At 35.8% G+C, this 21,374-nt stretch overlaps 1 protein-coding gene across 3 annotated transcripts in view; it reads right to left on the reverse strand.

Moving 5' to 3' along the window:
* Window positions 1-21,374, reverse strand: part of USP3 (ubiquitin specific peptidase 3) — a 102,506-nt gene that overhangs the window by 57,852 nt on the left and 23,280 nt on the right. Inside the window, exons 2-3 of one of the 3 annotated variants that reach the window (XM_004687697.2) lie at window positions 13,898-13,958; window positions 9,625-9,756 (exon numbers count right to left, since the gene is read on the reverse strand). The exons of 1 other annotated variant lie outside the window; for it this stretch is intronic. In XM_004687697.2, coding sequence (XP_004687754.1) covers window positions 9,625-9,756; window positions 13,898-13,958 — 193 coding nt within the window. Of the gene's footprint in view, window positions 1-9,624; window positions 9,757-12,503; window positions 12,605-13,897; window positions 13,959-21,374 lie in introns of those variants that run through there. One more of the 3 variants, XM_012728713.1, reaches the window with a different exon arrangement.

Genomic DNA, 21,374 nt, shown 5'->3' on the forward strand with positions numbered 1-21,374 from the left:
CTCTGGTGAAGCCTTTCGCCACCCCTGAGCCTCTGACCTGTACCCCAGTTCTGTATGTACAAATAAATAAATCTTTTAAAAAAAAAAAAAAGATAAACACATGCCTTTTGCAGCAACATGGATGGAGCTGGAAGGGATCATGCTCAGTGAAATAAGCCAGAAAGAAAAGGAAAAATACCAAATGGTTTCACTCATAGCAGGAGTATAAGGGACCAGGCGAGAAAATAATAATATTAATGAACAACTATATACTAGAGATATTTTATGGGAATGGAGTGGGGAATGGGATAAAAAATGGGGTAGAAGGGAAGTGCACTGGACTATGGTAATAGTACACGGGTGATTTGGTGATGGGAAACCCACGGGTATTACAACTGAGATGGAAAAAGGCACAAAATGATGTAAAAGTAAACTCTTGTATTATTTAAAAAAAAAAAGCTGTTTTTAATCTCTTATAGTTACAAAAAGGGCACTTCTAAGATTATAACTTTATACTGTTTGAATTTACCATAATACAAAATAGCAAGTGTTACTTCACTATGATCACGATGATGATGAAAGGAGAGTACCATCTTCCTAACATCTAAGAGTGCCAGGCATGCAAGAGGTCAATAATTGATCTTGCCTTCTTTTGTGTAACCAAAAGCTGCCTCATAGTACATATTCCTCTAGCTGCCCCATTCCTCTATTTTAATTTCTGCTTCCTCCATGGCCCAGAAAATAAGTAGCAAAAGTAAGAAATGAATGAGAGTTTACATGTTGTCAGGTTACTTTAGTCTTTAGCTAAGATACTGCTTTCAAATTGGAAACTATCCCAACTAATACTGTATTAAAATTACCAGGGCAAACAGAAGGACTTAAGATAAATAAGTTCTAAAAATCTTTTACTGATTTATAAACTCTGTTGAAGCTATCTAGTAAGATTTATGCATATTCTAACACCTAAAAAAAAAATGTAGCTACTCTTTAATTTTCCCTTAAGGAAGATTACATCAGAATAAGAAGTACAAAAAAGTAGGTAACTGTATTTTGTACTTCAAAAGCTTTTAAGAATGGTCCTTTAAAACTTGGAATTCATTTCCAATTTGAAATAAACTTGCTATAAAATAAAATTAGATGCCATAGCATGAAAACATATCTAATTCCCCAAATGTAGTTAAAATAGTATTATTAAAAAATTCTACTCTTTTTCTTCTTTCTATGTGCCTGACTCAGAAATCTTGGTAGGAGAATGCTGAGCAGATTTAGATAACTTGTTTAAGACTACTCTCAGAGAGGAGGTCCAGAATTCAGTATTTTCATCTACACAGGACTTCATGTGTCTAACAAACAAAAGTCAGAAACTACCTATATGGTGACCCACTTTCAGGCTATCAAATGTATACTTACGCATGTTTTTATTTAGTGATTTTAGGTGACTCTTCAAGAAATGCTGAGCTCTACTGCTAAAAGACTGCTTGTCAGGTAATAAAAAGAAAGGTTAACTTCTGTATTAGTGAAAAGAACAGATTTTAAGAAATTGTAAGTAAACGGAAATTAAAAATACAAAATACTTTAAAATTATAAAATTATACCAAACACTTTAGAAATGTCAGATCAGGAAATAGGCTCTAAGAAGGAGAAGTTACTATCATTTTGGCATTGTAGATTAGTCTCAAAACCAATTCCTTGAACCAAATATGATCTTAAAGTAGTTTTAAATTATTTTAAAACTGGGCCTCCCTGGTGGTGCAGAAGTTAAAGTCTCATTGCTATCAAGCTATTGCCAGTAGATGCCAGTCACTGAGGCATGAGTTTGATCCCCAGCTACAAAGCTAACCAATATGGCACAGCAGACCTCACCTGTCTCACCGACTGCTCCCCTCAGCAGTGTATTTCAGTCGATCAGTCTATTCTGCTCCCCAGTCTCTGGTGAATCCTCTTACCCGCCCTTTCTCTGGCCTACACCCACATTCTTATATGCATAAGTAAAAATAAAAAACTTTGTATTATTTTTTTAAAAAGCTGTTTCTAATTTTTTACAGTTACAAAAAGGGCACTTCTAAGAGTATAACTTTATACTGTCTGAACTTACCATAACACAAAATAGCAAGTGTTATTGTATTGTATTGTTTTTAAAAAAACAAATTAAAACAATGGTTAACAAAAAATTTACTATATGATATCAAATGTATTTACAAATACATGTTAAGAGCAGAAAACATATAATTAATTTTACTATGTATGTATTTCAAGTACCAGGTAGACTTTCACAAGAAAAATAATTTCTTTATACTATTCTATAATTATGATTAAACAGTGGGTGAAATCATAGTTTTCTTTAAAGACTTATTTTTATGCATACAAGAACTGGGGTATAGGTGAGAGGTGTAGTGGGTGAGAGGGTTCACCAGAGACATAGTGAGGAGCAGAACAGGCTGAATGACTGAAACAACCTCCTGAGGGGAGCAGTGGGTGGGCCAGGAGAGGTCTGCCACACCATGTGGGTCACCTCCTTGGCCTCAGTGGCCTCAGCTTTACAGTGCTGCACTAAACTCATTGCGCCACCATGGAGGACCCTGAAATCATAGCTTTTTATTTAAATTCTGATATTCTAATTAAATTGACCCTTTCTTAGATTTCACATACTTAGATTTTTTTTATCTATAATTTCAAGTATCTAATCACATCTAACCCTTTCTACTTCTCTTCTAAAATCTATCCAACCCATCTTTTTCAGCTAACATTCTATTCTATAATTTGTTTTTTGGTTTTTTTTTTTTTTTTGGTCTGGCCTTATCCTCTCCCCTTACATAGTGATAATCATATATATCTGTAGATAAGTCAAGCTAAAGTAGTTCATGGTCACTGAAATGGCCACTTACCTGAATTTTCCTCTCTATTACCTTTCCCTCTCAGTCTTCCCTTCACTTCAGTATTACCTGCTGTGCCTTTAGATTTAAGCTTTTAGCCCATATTCTACTAACCCCCTTACCTACCTCAGTTATTTCCTATGTAGCACTGCTCATTCAATGGGAAAAAAATATTCCTCATTTGGTTATCCCCATCTTTACTTTCTTTCCTTATTCTCCAAAAATAAACTTTTCTTGTCCCAAAATTTAATATAAGCTTACATCCTTTTACAAACTCTACCTTTAGAAATACTTACTACCTTCCTACTTTTGCACTATACTACATGCTTCTTTCTCATTCTAAAAAAGAAAAACATTAGAAGAAATCCTCAAATTATTTTCATTATGTTCCTAATCAAATTAAAAAAATAAACCACAAAGCTGAGAACCACCAATGCACGTGCATGCACACGGATCAGTAAATGATATGTGCAAGTAAATCTAAATTATTATGTATATATTACAAAAAAGAAATTCTAGAGTGAGCTAAACTGTTTTAAAATGTCTTGCTATTCATATTTTTATAGTATGATTAAAATAGTATCTCAATGTATAACAGAGTGGGTTTGACAATAATAATGGATATAAATTCACACTTTAGAATAAATTTAAATTTTTTTCAATATATCAGATTTGATTAGTCAGTATTTTTACTTTGTAGTATGTTTGATGAACTCAGCATAGGTAAGTATGTCAATGTCTTCTTTTTCACTAGTGTTTGTATTATTATCATTACCATTATCTTGCAGCATTTTTTGGCAAAATCATTTAAAGTGTGCATCCATTTAATGAAGGTTGACTTGGCATAACTAAGTAAATCCATATAACTAGACAGACAAAGTTATTGTACATTAGAAGGTGCTAAAAGTAAATGAACAATGAAGGATACCCTATGTAAAACTCTCACAAACCACTAGCAGCTAGTTTATTTGCGAAAACAATTTTTTTCAAACAAAAGTTTGTAATAGAAGGTCAGTTACTTTATTCCTATGCCATAGTGTGCATATTTTGGTTACCCTTGTACTAAAAATCAGATCCCTAACACACAGTAGTATTTAGAAGAAATGTTACTTTTACTTTATTTTTGTTTTGTTTCCACTTAACCACATTATGTTTGAGCATCATCAATGTAAATTAAATACTGTCTCGTGTAAAAATCTGTATAAACTGAAAGAATGAGACTGCTTAAAATATCAAGTTTATTTATAAGGAATCTATAACTTCACTTTGCATCTTTCTTTAATGTCATTATGTTGAATGTTTTTGTGTTTCTTTGATCATTTCTATTTTTGACTGATGACTGCTAATGAAGAAAAAGTTATTTGTTTTGTTACGTATTTCATGTATCACCTCAAAATTCTTATTCTAGTTGTTGTAGAATATAGTTTCCTAGTAAGTTTTCTGTGCATTCTATTATTTGAAAATAACTTTTTCTTCTTTCCCAGTATTTATATCAATTATTTCTTACTGTCTTACTACAATGTTTAGTAACTGTGATGACATATTAATGATAGAAAGTATTTCCATATTCTAATTTTAATGGAAATGGTTTCAGAATTCCTTCAGTTAGCATATCATGTTTGCTTTCTACTTTGTAATAGTCATACTTCAATAGTACCATTTTATTTCAATGTCAGTGATTTTTCTAGTCAGAAATGGCTACTTATAAATGTATTTTTGTTTCTAATGCTATAGCAATCTGGGGCTTCCTTTAATGTGCTGCCAGACTAGGTAAAATTAACTTAGTAAAAAAAAGTTTTTTTGGTAATCTTACTGGGTTAGATTTGCTGTATAATTTTCTTACAAATATTTTAGTGAAATTAACATTTCTTTTTGAATTCCTATTAGTTTTTAACTTTTTGAAAGAGCATAACATTGATAAACTAAATGTTAAATTTTAATAGCATGAGGCTGCATTGTCCACTGTAGTAGCAACCAGTCATGCATGGTAATTTAAATGTATATTAATCAAAATAGAACATTACATTACTTAGTCCCACTCCAGCCATTTTTAATTGCTCAATTGCCACAACATTGTATGGCTCTGATGTCATACCCAATATGAAAGTCTAAGGTTCTTTCCATTCCTACTGTTTAAACAAATGAAGCTATTCCTGTTCTCTTAATCTTCATAGTACTGAAATCTGTGTTCCAAGAGTTTAAAAGGATAATCAACAAAAGGTTTTCCTCTTTTATATTTTTAATCACAACTTCCTCTAAAAAAAATGCAGTATCAATTTAAGTCCACAAAAAGTTTTTTAATTAAAACTGCTGTTTGTTGTTGGCGAGGATGTGGAGAAAAAGGAACTATCCTGTACTGCTGGTGGGAATGCAAACGAGTACGACCACTATGGAAAAATGTTTGGAGGTTCCTCAAACTGCTAAAAATGGAGCTTCCCTATGACCCTGTAATCCCACTCCTAGGTATCTACCCAAAAGACACAAAATCACTGATTCAAAAGATACCTGCACCCCCATGTTTATTGCTGTTTTATTTACAATTGAAAAGACATGGAATCAACCCAAGTGCCCAAAAGTGGATGACTGGGTCAAAAAGATGTGATACATATACACAATGGAATATTACTCAGCAACCAAAAAAAAAAAATAAACACATGCCTTTTGCAGCAACATGGATGGAGCTGGAAGGGATCATGCTCAGTGAAATAAGCCAGAAAGAAAAGGGAAAATACCAAATGGTTTCACTCATAGCAGGAGTATAACGGACCAAGAAGTGATAAAATAATCATAATAGTGAACAGCTATATATCAGAGACATTTTATGGGGATGAAGTGGAAATGGGATCAAAAACAGTGGGGGGAGGGAAATGCACTGGACTATGGTGATGGCACATGGGTGATTTGGTGATGGGAAGCCCACAGGCATTACAACTGAGATAAATGCACAAAATGATATAAAAACAAACTATTTACTTTTTTTAAAGCCCTGCTATTTGTTAAAGCTTGAAACAGAAGTCTTATTCCAGACAAATAAACTGATTCATACTTTATACTACTTTTTTGAAGGAGTGTTTTAAAACATTACCATGCCAGACAGAAAAAACTCTAGTAATCTACTTTTACTATTCCTTCCATATTTAAATAAACTTAAATATACAACGATTTAATTATATTTCTAAACTTCCCAAATAAGCATTTCATGCATATTGCTAACTGAAAATAAAAAAGGAATGCCCTCAACAGCTGGTACATTTATGAATATAAGATCAATAATTCAAGAATGACCTTCCTTCATTTCTTCTATCTAGAGAATGATTCTTACCATCTTACAAAAACATGATTCTGTCAGTTAAGTAGCTGTATCATTCTAGCATGAAAGTGTGGGGGGAGGGGCTAATGAGAACATTTTAACAGTCTGGCTAATGCTTACTTTCAAAGAAGGAGGGTTTTACATGAGCAAGTAACAATAAATTGAATACTAGCCCTTGTGTGAAAATCTTGGGAAGATTTTCATTTTTACTGAAACCTTCATCTGACTGTAGCTTGTTTCTCTTCCAGAACTCCGTATCATTCAAACAAAGGATCACTGAAAGTGATAGGAATGAGTAAACCTTAAGATTCAATAGCCACAATTTAATAATGTCAAATCTGTAACAATTTTAAAGACTTGGAAAGCCACTAACCTTTCTTTCTTCCTTTTGACAGATATCTTTCTTCAGTACAATTATCAACAAAGGAAGATGTAGAAAGATGAGCACATAACCTCACCAGAGTGTGAATCAAAAGTGCTATCTGGACTAAATTTAAATCGCCCTCCTGGTCTAGTACTGCCTTCAAGTACAACATTCAAAGGCTGTAAGGCAGGAAAAAATATCTCCAAAAGGATCCTTGCAGTAGCTTAGGGGTTTTCTTCCCTTCAATGTCAAAAGTCTTTTGAATTGAGAGTAAACTGATTAAAACAAGTAAATAATTACTTATAATTTACTGTCAAGGAAAGAAAATTACTTTACACTGATGTTCAAATTACTTTCTGAGCATACCAAATAAATAGGAACTGTGAAACATCACTTGTAACCTAAGTTACCTAACTCTGAGTAGTGGCAAAAATAGATACCTATTTATTGCCATTTATATGAAATAGGCATTTATGATGCTACAAAAAGAAAACATGACCTCCAGTCTCCTGGTAAAGATATGACACTTAAAAAACAGGAGAGAAAGCAAGCCTGAAAGACAACACAGAATTCTTGACATTCATCTGTAGAGAAGAGTAGACTGCCAAAATGTTAAACAAAGAAGTTAAAATTTTTAAGATTATATAACAAAATGTTAACTATATGGCAGAAACAAATTATAAAAAATGAATTTTTAAAATATCTTCCCATTAAAACAGAACAGTGACTCCAGAACCTCAACAAAACACACCATTCCTCAGTAGACCATTGACCATACCCAGTTTTTGCACAAGAAGAAAAAGCAGGAAGAGGAGTGTTCACACTAAACAAAGACAAGAAGGGCCTACAGATCAGTAAAGTACTGTAAGCAGATTGTGAAGGCACAGCAGTACAATTCCCATGACAAGGTCACTTGTGAAGTCTACCGCCAAGTCAAGTTCAACATGTTTCAAGGCATCATATCATGCCTCCCTGCTGCCATCCTTCAGTGCTTCCACCTCTTTGGCAAGCTTCCAGGAACTACCAGCCTGTGTTTTCTGCTGGATTAAGTAGAGTACTGTAAGTCTCTACATGAAATCATGATTGTCATACAGCACCAACTGAAGAACTAGATTTAATAATCAGATCTCAGACCATGCAGAAAACTAGATGCTCTTGAGTCTCAAATTTGAACACAGAGCCACTGGGTTTATGAGGCTGGAATATTACAACACACACCAGAAAGCTGCTTTCTCTTTATTTGGTTCCCCAGCCTCCCACCTCTACTTTATTCTTAATGTGGCTGGGAGTATGTTTGTTTTATGAAAGTTTCTGATTAATTTATTATAATGAACATAAAATTTGAACCTACTGAGACGTCTCCCCCTTCCCATGAGACCTTGAGATGTCTGTTCTGCACATCCCAAAGGACTCTTGCCCTTTCCCCTTTTTCTAAGCCTTAGATTTCTGCTCATGCTTAATCTACACATATTTGGGGACTGTTCTCCTCACTACAGTCTCTTGGGCAACAATTAGTTCAGGTCTGGACATTTTTTTTTTTAAAGATTTACTTGTTCATACAGAACTGGGGTACAGGCCAGAGGCTCAGGGGCAGTGAGAGGCTTCACCAGAGACAGAGTGGGGAACAGAACAGGCAGATCTACGAAGTACACTGCTGAGGGGAGCAGCGGGCGGGTCAGGAGAGGTCTGCCATGCCATGTGGTCACCTCTGGGGCAGGCGAGAATCAAACTCATGCGGAAGTGGCTTTAGCTTCTCAGTGCTGTGCTTTAACCCACTGCGCCACCAGGGAGGGCCCTGGACATTTTTTTTAAAGATTTATTTATGCATACAAAACTGGGGAACAGGCCAGAGGTGCAGGGGCAGTGAGAGGATTCACCAGAGACAGAGTGGGGAGCAGAACAGGCCAACTGACACAGTACACTGCTGAGGGGAGCAGCAGGTGGGTCAGGAGAGGTCTGCTGCGCCATGTGAGTCACCCCCAGGGCAGGGATTGAACTCATGCTGAAGTGGCTTTTGCTTCTTAGTGCTGTGGTTTAACTGCACTAAGGGACATTTTGACAGTAGTTGGATGAAAGGGAACAGAGTAGGAGGAAATTCTCCCACAGCCCTAAGCATGAAAGACCACTCTGGGCGCAGGCCAGGGCTGCCTGGTGAACCCAGGGTAAAGGGAGGGTTTCATGGTCAGCTAAAGACAAGGCTGCCAGGTTCTTGCCCTGGTCTCCTACTCCACCACCTTTGCTATCTCCCCTGCACTGGCTAGTAGAGGGAAGCAACTTTCTCACCTTCCACTGCCCTTTCTGCCCCCCATGCAATAGCATTGTAAAGTGAAGTGTAAAACGAGAACTCTATATTAAAATTTGCTATTTTCCTAAATACCAGCAATGCATTTGCTAAGGTTATAATCTTAGAAGATTAACTGGACCTCAACATTACTCCCAGCCTCCAGTCAGGAGATGTAGCACCATCTCTCAATACTGCCTGCATTGCTCCCAGGTCTTAGGTATGCGATGAAGTGGTAGAGAAGGTACTAAAAGGGCCTTTTTGTGGTAGAGACCAAAAGAGTCTTGGGTTAGGCCTTGGAGTACCTGAAGGCTATATAAAGTAGCCTTTTTCTACCCTTGTTCCCCAAGCTCCCTTCTGCCTTCCTCTGAATTGACAAATGGGAAGTTTAACTATCCAGAGGAAATTAAGTATTTTATTAACTGATTTTATTACTAATTATATTACAATAAATACTGTCAAATGCTTTTTTAAAAAAATAAAGAATATGAATTATAATGAATAATAAGGAAATAGATATACTTTTCATTTCATTAAAGTTTAATGGAATGGACAAGGAAAAGGAGGTAGAAAAGAAGAGGCCTACAAGTTGAAAGGAACAACATAAAATAAAAATTTGAATGAATAAGGGCAGGCTATTTCTGATGGCTCCAATTCCCTATGACCCCTATGAACTACAAGGAAATAGAGTTAGAGGTAACTGACTTAGATATTGGGGGAAGGGCAGGAAAGAGGGCTGGCAAGGGGAAAGAGTGAAAAAAATGAGAAAATATACACACATAGTAAGGAATGTAATTTCCAGAAAACATGAACTTACCAGAATGTACTGTAGCTACTACAATCCATACAAACTGTGTGCTGAGCTTTATCCTGCTTTTCAGATTTCTTATGGTTGGTTAAGGGTATCTGTGCATCTTCATAATGTTTTTTTGCATGGCCATTCACATACCTTAAAAAAAACAAATGAAAATTTATCTCTTTGGAAGTTAAAGTAGGTGATAAAATTAGATCTTAATGAAATCAGAATGAAGAAGAATTCCTCCTTTACAAGAGCATTCAATCCTTTAGTGATTTATTAAGCTGAATACTTAAAATATGTTTCTTTTTTGCAATCAAATATGACAGTCAAGTTTAATTATATAAAAGCCTAGGGGCAGGCAAGAAAAGGCATTATCTATGCAAATCAGCTTCAAGACGGCTGACTATCAGTTATTAACGTTTTTCTTTTTTAAAAAAGATTTATTTATCTATGGATACAAGAGATGGGGTATAGGCAGAGTAGGAGGAAAAGGAAGATGGTGAGAGGATGTAACAGAGTGGGGAGCAAAACAGGCAGGTCAGATGAGGGGAGCAGTGGGCAAGACAGGATAGGCCTGCTGTGCTCTGTGGGTTAGCTCCCTGGCCAGGAATTGAATTGGTGCTTCATAGTGCTGAGACTAAACCAGGGTCACCAGGGAGGCCCTCCAGTTTTTTTCCTTTTTTAAACTCAGTCTGCTAATGCCCAACCCAGGCCATTAAACACAAGCTTTGTAAATTAAACTACTCAACCACTTCCCAAAGGACTACAGGTTCTGCTTGGGTTGTTGCTTAATGTAAAACAGGAGAGCAGATATGGAAAAACAGGATGATCTTCTATCTCTTCTTCATCAACATACTTTAGACTTTTTATTTGAATGCCTGAAAAACAAGCTCCACACATAAGGAAAATCATTTGTTTAGAAGTGATCCAAACAAAATATAAATCATCTTCCACTTATATAAACTTATTTCTCTATATGAACAAAGATAATCAAAGGCTGACTATATATTCACAAAAACTTTGTAACACTTTCCAACTCAGATTTAGTAAATCACTGAATTAGGGAGAGGAAAATGAAACTGAAATAAGGATTCATACGCACAAGTGAGCACCCCAAATCATCTATACCTTCACAATGCTATAACTGAACACAACTGTGAAGACCCTTACAGAAGAAATCCTAGAAAGCAGTCAACTGATAGAAGGCAATGCTGAACTGAAAACCAGGAATATTCAAAACAAATGTTGGTTAAGTGGTACTAACTAACATGCTCAGAGTTTACAGTTTTTGTCATAAGGCACCTTAGCTGTACTCTGCAGCGGCAACACAACTTGGGAAAGTAGGAAAGTTCTAAGTAGAGAGAATCAACATCAAGCCCAGTCTCCATCCCTAGGGAACTTGGAAGCACCTGAGACACTGCTAACCTCAACTCAGAATCTGATTATGTATCCCTCCTCCATTTTTTCACTTTAGTAGACATAGTAGGAATTATATGTACATGGTCCACAAAAGCGGACTGTTAATAAATTTCAAAATAAAAGAATATAAGCTCAAAAGGAGATTGCCCAGGTTCAAAAGACTCCCACAACCTATTCATGTGATCTTGTGTGAGTTACGTAACTTCACTATTCTTGTTTTCTTATCTGTAAAATGGAGATAACAGTCCTTATACCTTATGGGGTTGCTGGATGATTGAATTAAATAATCTATAGTTCAGGTTGCATGGATAAATGAATGCATGTCAGTAATTATTCTGTTTTTATGTTTTGTTATATGCTAAGTTAATTAAGCTTCTAAACATCATAATTGCTTAGAAAGTTATCATACTAAGTACATATTCAAGATAACACATGGTAGGACAAGAAACACCTAATATTCAACTGAAAAGTTAAACTTTAAGATATTACATAATTCAATCTCTAGTTCAATTTCCCACTGATGTGCAGTAGAAAGCAACAGTATGTTTATAATGAGCTCAGGATCAAAGAAAAAGCAATTTGAACAATAAAGCCATTACCATTTTAAGTCTTTGAAAAGTGATCATCTGTAGATAGTACATGTAGTCAATTTTGTTAGCACACCATAGTCTCCAAATGCACTAGATGTTTAAGTTTTTTCTGTAAATGCCAGTAATAAAGTAAGAAATATACTCCAGTTGACGTTAAGATTAGCAGCCTTTCACTAATAATTTAAATGTGTAAGTCAGGAGCTAAGAGTTACATATAAAACTGTCTAATACAGTTATAGGTAGCATGAAAATAAGTATTTATCTTACCTAGTTTTAGATTTTAACCAGATAATTTGATCTAAAAAAATTTCAATATGTATGTCACAGATATTTAACAATAATCTCAAACTTAAAAAAAAAAAACCTTAAATCTTTAAGTGGGATTAGTGTCATAAAGACCAATAGAATATTTAACTAGAATATAATACTGACAAATTATGTTTTCTAGTTTAAAGAAAATTCCACTCAAGACTTCTCAGCAGATAAGTGATCTAAAATTACTGGAAAATCAGAATACTTGGCAGTCAACATCCAGGATTACATAATAAGGAATCATTAACCAATCAGCTACATAAGATGAAGGTCTAAATGCAGGTTACTCTCATTATCTATTTAATCTGTTTAATCATATTCCTCTGAAAGTATATCAAATTTCTACATTTAGGATTGCTCACCAAAGAAAATAGATTGCAGGCAGCATCTAGAAATTTTTCAGTTTATTTTTCAAAAAATTAAAGAGTTGTTTGTTGTGCAATATTAAGAACAATATTCTCTCTAATTTTTGAGAGTTGGTGAGGTCTTTTGTTAGCCTATGACTTTAGGTTGTAGAGCACTATGAGACAAATAGGGAAAAGAACTATACAAATTTCATTGCATTATAATTCTCACCTCTCAAAATCTAGGAGAGGAATCTGTCTCTTCAAATGCCGAATTTAAGTGCTTCTACTTTTCTTCTTTAAAAAAAAATTGTTATCTGTACAAAGTATTTTCAGGTTCCCCAAATCCTAGAGATTTCAAAACCACAACAGCCACAATTAAGATAAGCAGTTAACATTTTCCAAAGGGTACTCTTAAGTGTACATGGAAAAAATACTCAATTCCAGCACTTAAAATGTGAAGAATCAAAAATTAACTGAACAAAGATGTTCTCTTCATGCAATTAGGTTTAAAATCAACAATGGGGAAGTAGTTCTAATAAATACAATGTAGATTTCAGCCTGTGTGACTTAGTATGATTTCCTAGCTCTATGCTTCTAAAGTGAGTTCAACATGACTTTTCTGTTGAAAGAGCAATAGAAATAAATGTGCTACTACCTTAGTTTAAAAAAAAAATGCCACAAAGGTTGATATGCTCACATTTGAGTTGGGATGGTGGTGGGGATGGAGGGTGGGGTAGTTAAGACCCTTAAAAGCAAAAAGTCTTTTTTTTTTTTTTAAGATTTATTTATGCATACAGAACTGGGGTACAGGCCAGTGGTACAGGGGCGGTGATAAGATTCACCAGAAGCAAAGTGGGGAGCAGAACAGGCAGATGAACGAAGTACACTGCTGAGGGGAGCAGCGGGCAGGTCAGGAGAGGTCTGCTGCGCCAAGGGATTGAACTTGCACTGAAGCAGCTGCACTAGCTTGCAGTGCTGCATCCTAACCCATTGTGCCACCAGGGAGGACAGAAAGCAAAAAGTCTTAATGGAGCAAGGAAACATCTGACATTAACTTAGACAGCAATTAATAATAAATTCCACAGTGGCACTTCTTTCAAGGAAATTTCTTTATCAGTCAATATTTTAATAATTTTGTTTTGTTTTTAGAAGAATGATGTGTTATCTGGGATTTGATTCAAGCCACTAAATGTAGGGATGGCATAGGTAACAAGTGAAACAAGAATGTACTGATAACTGCTGAAGTTACATAAATGAACTACAAAAACATGCAGTTCCTTATATTCTCTAATTTTGTGTATACTTAAACTTAACCTTATGAAGAATTAAAAAGAATACTTTTCATTTTAAAATTACAAAGCTCCCTTATTTCATCTTTTCAATCGAGTAGCTAGTCTTGATCATTAAAAGTCTGAATGTTGATATAAAGAATTTTGCCCCCTATATTTTCTGTTGAACCACTGAATGAATGAAGGCTTTCTGAGAGACTACAGAGACTGCAACTATACAATATGGTAAGCCATGGTGCTAAGTAAATCCAAACCAATAAAACTTTGACGTAAAGCTTAAAAATCAAATTGAAAAAAGCAAGTAAAGTAATGATGTAATAAGTATGTCACCTACCTTCCACAGTGGACACTTGAACAAGTCAAACAGACCCAGGGGCTTTTGTTGGACCGGCACACTAATAAAAAGAAAAATAGACAGTATACCAATTGTATCATGTTATTTCCCAATTTCTCCCTTAATCAGTAATACCATACATATGCTATCATTAAGTTATAAATGCCATGGCTGCTTAGGTGTGCTGAAATCACAAATTTCTGCTTTATGAGTGCATTTACACAAAATGGCTCCCTAATTAAAGTTATACTGAAAAGAATTTAAATGCATGTCCACAACAGAGGTTCATTTTAATCACTGAACTAAATAGTTTAACCACATGTTAAACATATATACACTTTTCCCCTATATCACCTTACTTTTTACCACAGACTACAAGTCTATTTTCTCATGAAAAACATTTTCAAATTTATGCACACAAGAACTGGGGTATAGGCCAGAGGTGCGGAGGGGCGGGGAGAGGATTCATGAGACGCACTGGGGAGCAGAACAGGCAGATCAACGAAGTACACTGCTGAGGGGAGCAGCAGGCAAGACAGGAGAGGTCTGCCACACCATGTCCCCGGCTGGGGATTGAACTCATACTGTAGTGGCTGCAGATAGCTTCATAGTGTTCTGCTTTAACCTGCTGCACCACCAGGAAGGGGCCAAGTTAGTTTTTTTAATCACATGTGTTTGCCATGCAGATCACATATTACAAATATGACAACCATTTCAGTTTATTTAACCTAAGGAAACAATACGACGCCAAACCCACTTTTTCCCAACTTAATTTATCACTTGTATAAAACGATTCTAAATATGACAAAAGCATACAATTGTTGCTAAGGGTATAATAAGGACATTAGTTATTTTAGATTAGTTATTTTAGACATTAGTTATTTTAGATTAAGTATTAAAGGATCAGGGAGCCCAGAGGGGTCTAGAAAATTTTTAAAATATTGATTATAATTTTGCTTACTATCCATTCATTCAAATAGAAAAAAAAAAGCCCATTACACACAACAGTGATTTTCAAAAGGGAAAGGATTAAAAGTAATCACCTGGAAATCTCTCAAAACACGCTTTACTCAGGCAGACATATCTGCATTAGGGTAGAACCAGAAGGACAAAGAACATGTGTTTTGAGAAAAGTAGCTTCAAAGGTCCCTTAGAACTATTAGCCAACCTCCAAAGAGCACAGGATGGAAGAACCACCATACACTCAGAAATATAAGCCTTCTCCCTGGCATATAGTAGGTGCCCAACAAACATTTATGCAAGGAAAGTTTAAATTTCTTAGTGTACAGTACAAAGTTCTTCCAAGATCTGGTCCCTACTACACTGTTCTTGCCCTAACAATCAAAGAAACTGACTCACTATTAAGAATAATTCACCAAAAACTGAAAATAAATTGAATCAAGAAATGTAAATCCTTCCTATATGTCATGAAACCCTGCTTATTATTCCATAATACTTAATTACAGTGCCACTATTTCACCTAATTCTCACTACTCATCAGGAACCAAATTCTATAAAATTACTGGTGAGTAGTGAGAATGGCACATCTTAAAACAATTAACAACAACAAATGTTGGCAAGGATATGAAGAAAAAGGAACTCTCCTGCACTGCTGGTGGGAATGCAAATGAGTACAACCACTATGGAAAACTGTTTGGAGGTTCCTCTAACTGCTAAAAATGGAGCTTCCATATGACCCAGCAATGCCACTCTTAGGTATCTTAGGTATCTATCCAAAGACACAAAGACATTGATTCAAAAAGACACCTGCACCCCCATGTTTACTGCTGCTTTATTCACAACTGGAAAGACATGGAAACAGCCCAAATGCCCAAAAATGGATGACTGGATTAAAAAGATGTGGTACATATACACAATGGAATGTTACTCAGCAATCAAAAAAAGAAACACATGTCTTTTGCAGCAACATGTATGGAGCTAGAAAATATCATGCTTAGTGAAATAAGCCAGAAAGGAAAAATATCAGATGGTTACTCTCATAGCAGGAATATAACGGAACAGGTGAGAAAATAATGATAATGATGAACAGCTATATACCAGAGACATTTTGTGGGGGTGGAGTGGGGAATGGGATCAAAAACAGTGGGGGGAGGGAAATGCACTGGACTATGGTGATGGCACATGGGTGATTCGGTGATGCAACTGAGATGGAAAAATGTACAAAAATATGTAAAAATAAACTTATAAAATTTTAAAAATTAAAAATAATAATAATAATAATAATTTACTGGTGAGTTTGTAGATTTTTCTTTGGTAGAGATATTTCCCATCCAGCAAACACAGGTTATGGTTTTACCACCTTGTACAATATTGACCAATTTTCTATCTAGTCTAGCAATTTGTTTCAATGCTCTTCCTTCAATGTCTACCGATATTCAATTACTCAAAGGCTTGGAATCAGCTTTCCTATACTGATCCCTCATTAAAGAACTGGAAAAGCCTTCAACATATGTTCATTCTATATATCTGTTTCAGAACAGAGGTGACAGAATGAGAGATCACAGTGATATGCTGCCCAGCACAGGTGTCCAACTACTTTTTTTTTTTTTTAAGATTTATTTATTTACGCATACAGAACTGGAGCATAGGCCAGAGATGCAGGGGTAGTGAGAGGTTCACCAGAGACAGAGTAGGGGGAGCAGAACAGGCAGAGTGACGAAGTACACTGCTGAGGGGAGCAGTGGGCAAGACAGCAGAGGTCTGCTACGCCATGTGGGTCAACTCCCTGGCGGGGGATCAAACCAGGAGGGCCTTTCAACTACTTCTGAATTTGAAAGCTTTGAATGGTAAAAAAAAAAAAAAAAAAAAAAAAAAAAATCCCTTCCCAGTTACCCATGGGCCATATATTTACACATTCATATTTTCATATTAACTGCCAAGTCCATCCATCCTGAAGACATTTCAGTTTTTACTCAAAGGGTCCAATTTTGAATTTTGTTATACATGTATCAAAGACAGAAAGGACGGGAAAGAATACTTGCTAGCCTATTGCCAACAATTATTTTACATAGGAACCTAAGAGAAGACTGTTGATTGTATTTGTACACCCTTGTAGTATTTGGTTTATCACAAGAATATGCTGATTTTGTCTTAAAGATTTTATTTATTTATGCATACAGAAATGGGGTACAGCCAGAGGTGCAGGGGCAGCAGGAGGATTCACTAGAAGCAGAGAGGTAAGCAGAACAGGCAGATTGACAAAGTAAACTGCTGAGGACAGCAGCAGGCCGGACAGGAGAGGTCTGCTGCACCAGGTGGATCACCTCTGGGGCTGGGGTGGCGGAAGGGGCTGTGATGGAACTCACACTGAAGCAGCCACAGCTTGGTTTAGCTTTGCAGTGCAGCTCTCCAACCCGCTGCGCCACCAGGGAGGGCCGAATATGATGTTTTTATAGTTTGGGGGGGAAAAGGTATATTTTTGGAAAGAAAATAAATTAGAGCAGAGCTTATTTGAACACGTATTCATGCTTTCAAATATGATCTAGAGAACTGGGAAACTGAGTATTGCAGTTTTGATCTTTCAAATCTTTTAGAAATACGAATTTAAAAAAATGAAATATTGTAATGCAGTGAGTGTAGGAATTGAGTTTAATATTACTCTGAAATAATCATGTTGCATATTAAGGTTAGTTTTTAAGTTTCTAGTTCCATAGTTTATTTATAACTATGGAAGATTTGCAACTCCTGTAAACAAAGAAAGTCATGCAAAATTACTGGTACTTCAATGTGTTTCCATATGTTCTTTTCCTCCTTATAGCTGTAAATATACACACAGAGTATTTGTGTGTTCTAATTTTTCCACATCAATATGCCAAATATATTTCATGTTACTGAAGGTGAAACAGTATATTCTAAATCTACTCTTAGAACAGCTCAACAACCTCAAATTTGTAATTTTTTTTGTTTGTTTCTCAATTTCAAATAAAAAAATGCTGAAGTAAAGAAGGACTGTTTAATAGGTAGAGGGACTAATTTGGTGGCAATGAAAATGTCAGAACTCAACAAATGTGGTCGTAGCAGAAGTAATAATCCTACTGACAGTTCCTTTAACATGGGCAATGTTATGGAATATGAATTTTTACCTCCAAAACAAAAAGAGGAGATAGACTTATAATTAGGTACTTAAAACAGGGATGAGGAGAAAATAAAAGGGAATAAAGTAATGCCTATCAAAAACAATGAAAACAAGTGACTATTTTTAATAAATCTCAAAAAAAGACTATTTTCTCAATAGAAAAAAGATTTCTTCTATCATCGACATGACAATAAGAAAGTTAAAACAATGTGTAAAAGGACATTTGGTCTTGCCTATTTAAATGATAGTACTTTCTGAGGGTTACATATGTTCTTACCTAGAAAAAAAGTCAAATCTAGGAAGCTATAGAGAATAAGGTATGGCTGCTGGGGCAGGGAGGGGTCTTGGAGAGGGCTCTGAAGCCCTTCATCACATTGCTTTGGGAAATTTCACTGATTGTCTGCTTATGAATTTCACATCTTAGTCAAATTAAGGGTACTGTACGTACCCAAGACAATTATAAAATCAAATGAAAAATACTGGTTTTAAATTAAACTAACTCAATTATTGTTAAGACCAGAACAGATTATAACATAGATGGAAAGTTTACTACAAGTAATATTAAAATCATTTATTTTAATCACCTTAATGGAAAATATTTTAGAAAAAGTAGTGTCAATTTATAGATAAGTAAGTTTCAAAAGTTTATCTATAAAATGAAAACACTTCCCAAGGAAAAGTATCTGAAGTTTCAGGCATAATATACAAAACTCCACATGAATATAGCAAAATATTATATAAAAAGAAACCTATAGTCAATAAAAATATTTTAAGCTATGAATATACTATCTATTCAGCAAAACAAAAATAGTGGACTAAATGTTTATACTTTTTAATCTGAAAGAATGGTTATTTAAGAGAATAAGGGTGATAAGGATAGAAATTTATAGAAGTTCAGAAAGAAAAGTCTGGGAAGATATTAGAGCTGTTTTTTTTTAAAGATTTATTTTTGCATACAAAACTGGGGTACAGGTGCAGGGGCGGTGAGAGGATTCACGAGAAATAGAGTAGGGAGCAGAACAGGCCCACTGACCAAGTACACTGCTGAGGGGAGCTGAGGGCCTGCCAGGAGGGTCTGCCAGTCTTGTGTATCACCTCCGGGGCGGAGATCAAACTCGCACTGAAGTGGCTGCCACTAGTTTTCAGTGCTGAGTCCCAACCCATTGCGCCAGCAGGGAGGGCCAACAAAGCTATTTTTATTAGGTTTAATTACACTTCAAGATGTCAAGGCAAGAAAGTCATGCTGTGTATTTCTCACACTGTTGCACTTGGTTACAGGAAGGTGGTTGGATCTGAGTCTTACCTTCTTTCATTCAGATTATAACATTTCTTCAAAGTTATTCTCTTGCCCAGCATTCTCTCCTGTTTGCTTAGCTTTCTCCCATTTATTCCAACCTCAAAGTTCAATGTTTCTGCTCTCAGCCCCTAAGCATCTCAGTTAGGAGGTTGGTACTAACTAGGTTTCTTCTTCTTTTTTTTTTTTTTAAATTTTTTTGTTTAAAGATTTATTTATTCATTCGTACAGAACTGGGGTACAGGCCAGAGATGCGGAGGGTTAGAGAATTCCCCAGAGACAGAGTAGGGTGCAGAACAGGCCGATCCACGAAGTACACTGCTGAGGGAGCAGCGGGCAGGTCAGGAGAAGTCTGCCTCACCATGTGGATCTCCTCCAGGGCAGGCAGGGATCAAACTCATGCGAAAGTGGCTTAAGCTTCTTTGTGCTGTGCTTTAACCCGCTGCACCACCAGGGAGGGCCTAACTAGGTTTCTTCCACTATCCACCAACTATGGCTACAAACCTTCCTCTGGCCCTAATTTCACCTCACAAGCTCTGCAAGTTGGCAGGAAAGCCCCATTGCAGAAGTAGAGAATCTTGATCCTGTCCTGATCTAAGACCATTCTACAGGAGTTAGACGCTCTTTCACATGTTCACAAAGGGAAGAGATGAAGGAGTCCCAGCCTCTAAAGCAAGCCTCAGACTCCTGCCTTCTTCCAAAAGTCCCTAAAAGTTTTTCAACTCTCCTGGAAACCAGGAGGTGAGAACTGACAGGACACAGAGTCAGAGGGAAGGCATCCAAGTGATCTACAGACTAACATGGTTTTACTCACCACAGTCCTGTGAAGAGAATAGTACTGTGCTCCTTTATCAAAAGATAAAGAAAGGCAAAAAACTTGAGTGTGTCCTTAAAGGGGCCTATTTAAACACGAATATTTTCATGTTGTGTTCAGGAGACAAGGAGTCCTTGGATACAACTACACATATGTGTGCACTACATATATATACACATTTGATATTCAGGCTCTGTCAACAATTCTGTAATCTGAATTTTGTTTGTTATAAAACATCGTGCACTACTATAGTATAACTTGTAACTGTCACTACACACCAAATTGTTCAAGCACACAACACTAACAGGCAAGCCATTTGCACAACATCCACTATTCAACAGTTGCTTCAACTGGTAGAGAGGATCTTTATCTTTTTTAAGAATTCAGTAAGGTAAGGATCTATGACCAGGAATCTAGCTTCAGCTCTACCATCCGCTACTGAGACAATCACTTATATTCTGGGTTCTTGTTGCAAAATGAAGACAAGGTGATCAGAATGTCCTTTTAATTATAAAATTATTGAAAGAGCATGAAAGGACAAGAAAAACAGATAAAGCAATCATGGCATCCTTCCTTCTTTATAGATGAATTTTTCCAATTCCACTCAATTTTCTTAAAGGCTTAAGAAAAAGATTAATTGCTAGTGTAATAACTTTTTTAAACAGATGGCTGGCAGCTTTTTTGGAGTGGGCTACTTCCTGCCACCTCTGAGGGGCAAACACATTCATACCATTTCACCTATCAGTAACAGCAACTTACTGCAACAACATGAAGAACTATTTGGGACTGGAATCACTGTTCAAAACCATTATAGATAAACATGCTGCTACAACAGTAAAACTCAGAACATACCTCACATCACACACACAATTTTTAAAATGTCACACTTAAACATATCTGCAACCCATAAGAAAGCACTCATTTTTGTCTAGCAAGTTCAATTTAGTCTAGTAAATGCTATGTACCTAGCACTATTATAACCACTGTATAAGTATCATCTATTTAATAAATCCAGTGAGGTACATACTATTATTTGACCTGTTTCATAGATAGGCACAAATAAGTAACTTGTTAATATAGTAAGAAACAGAACTAGAAACTCAAACTCACACAGCATTAAAAGCATGGGCTGCTACAAACAGTAAGTACAGAGATTGTTACTTTTTTGTTGTTAAAAGATCCCATAAAGTCTATTTCTGTATATTTATTATGTACCTGTACATTTTTTTTTTAAGTTTGGAAGAGTATACAGTAACTGTTAACAGTTATGTAA

Source organism: Condylura cristata, unplaced genomic scaffold (genome assembly GCF_000260355.1).
Source record: "Condylura cristata isolate star-nosed mole 26May11 unplaced genomic scaffold, ConCri1.0 scaffold00023, whole genome shotgun sequence".
Classification (NCBI taxonomy): Eukaryota; Metazoa; Chordata; class Mammalia; order Eulipotyphla; family Talpidae; genus Condylura; species Condylura cristata.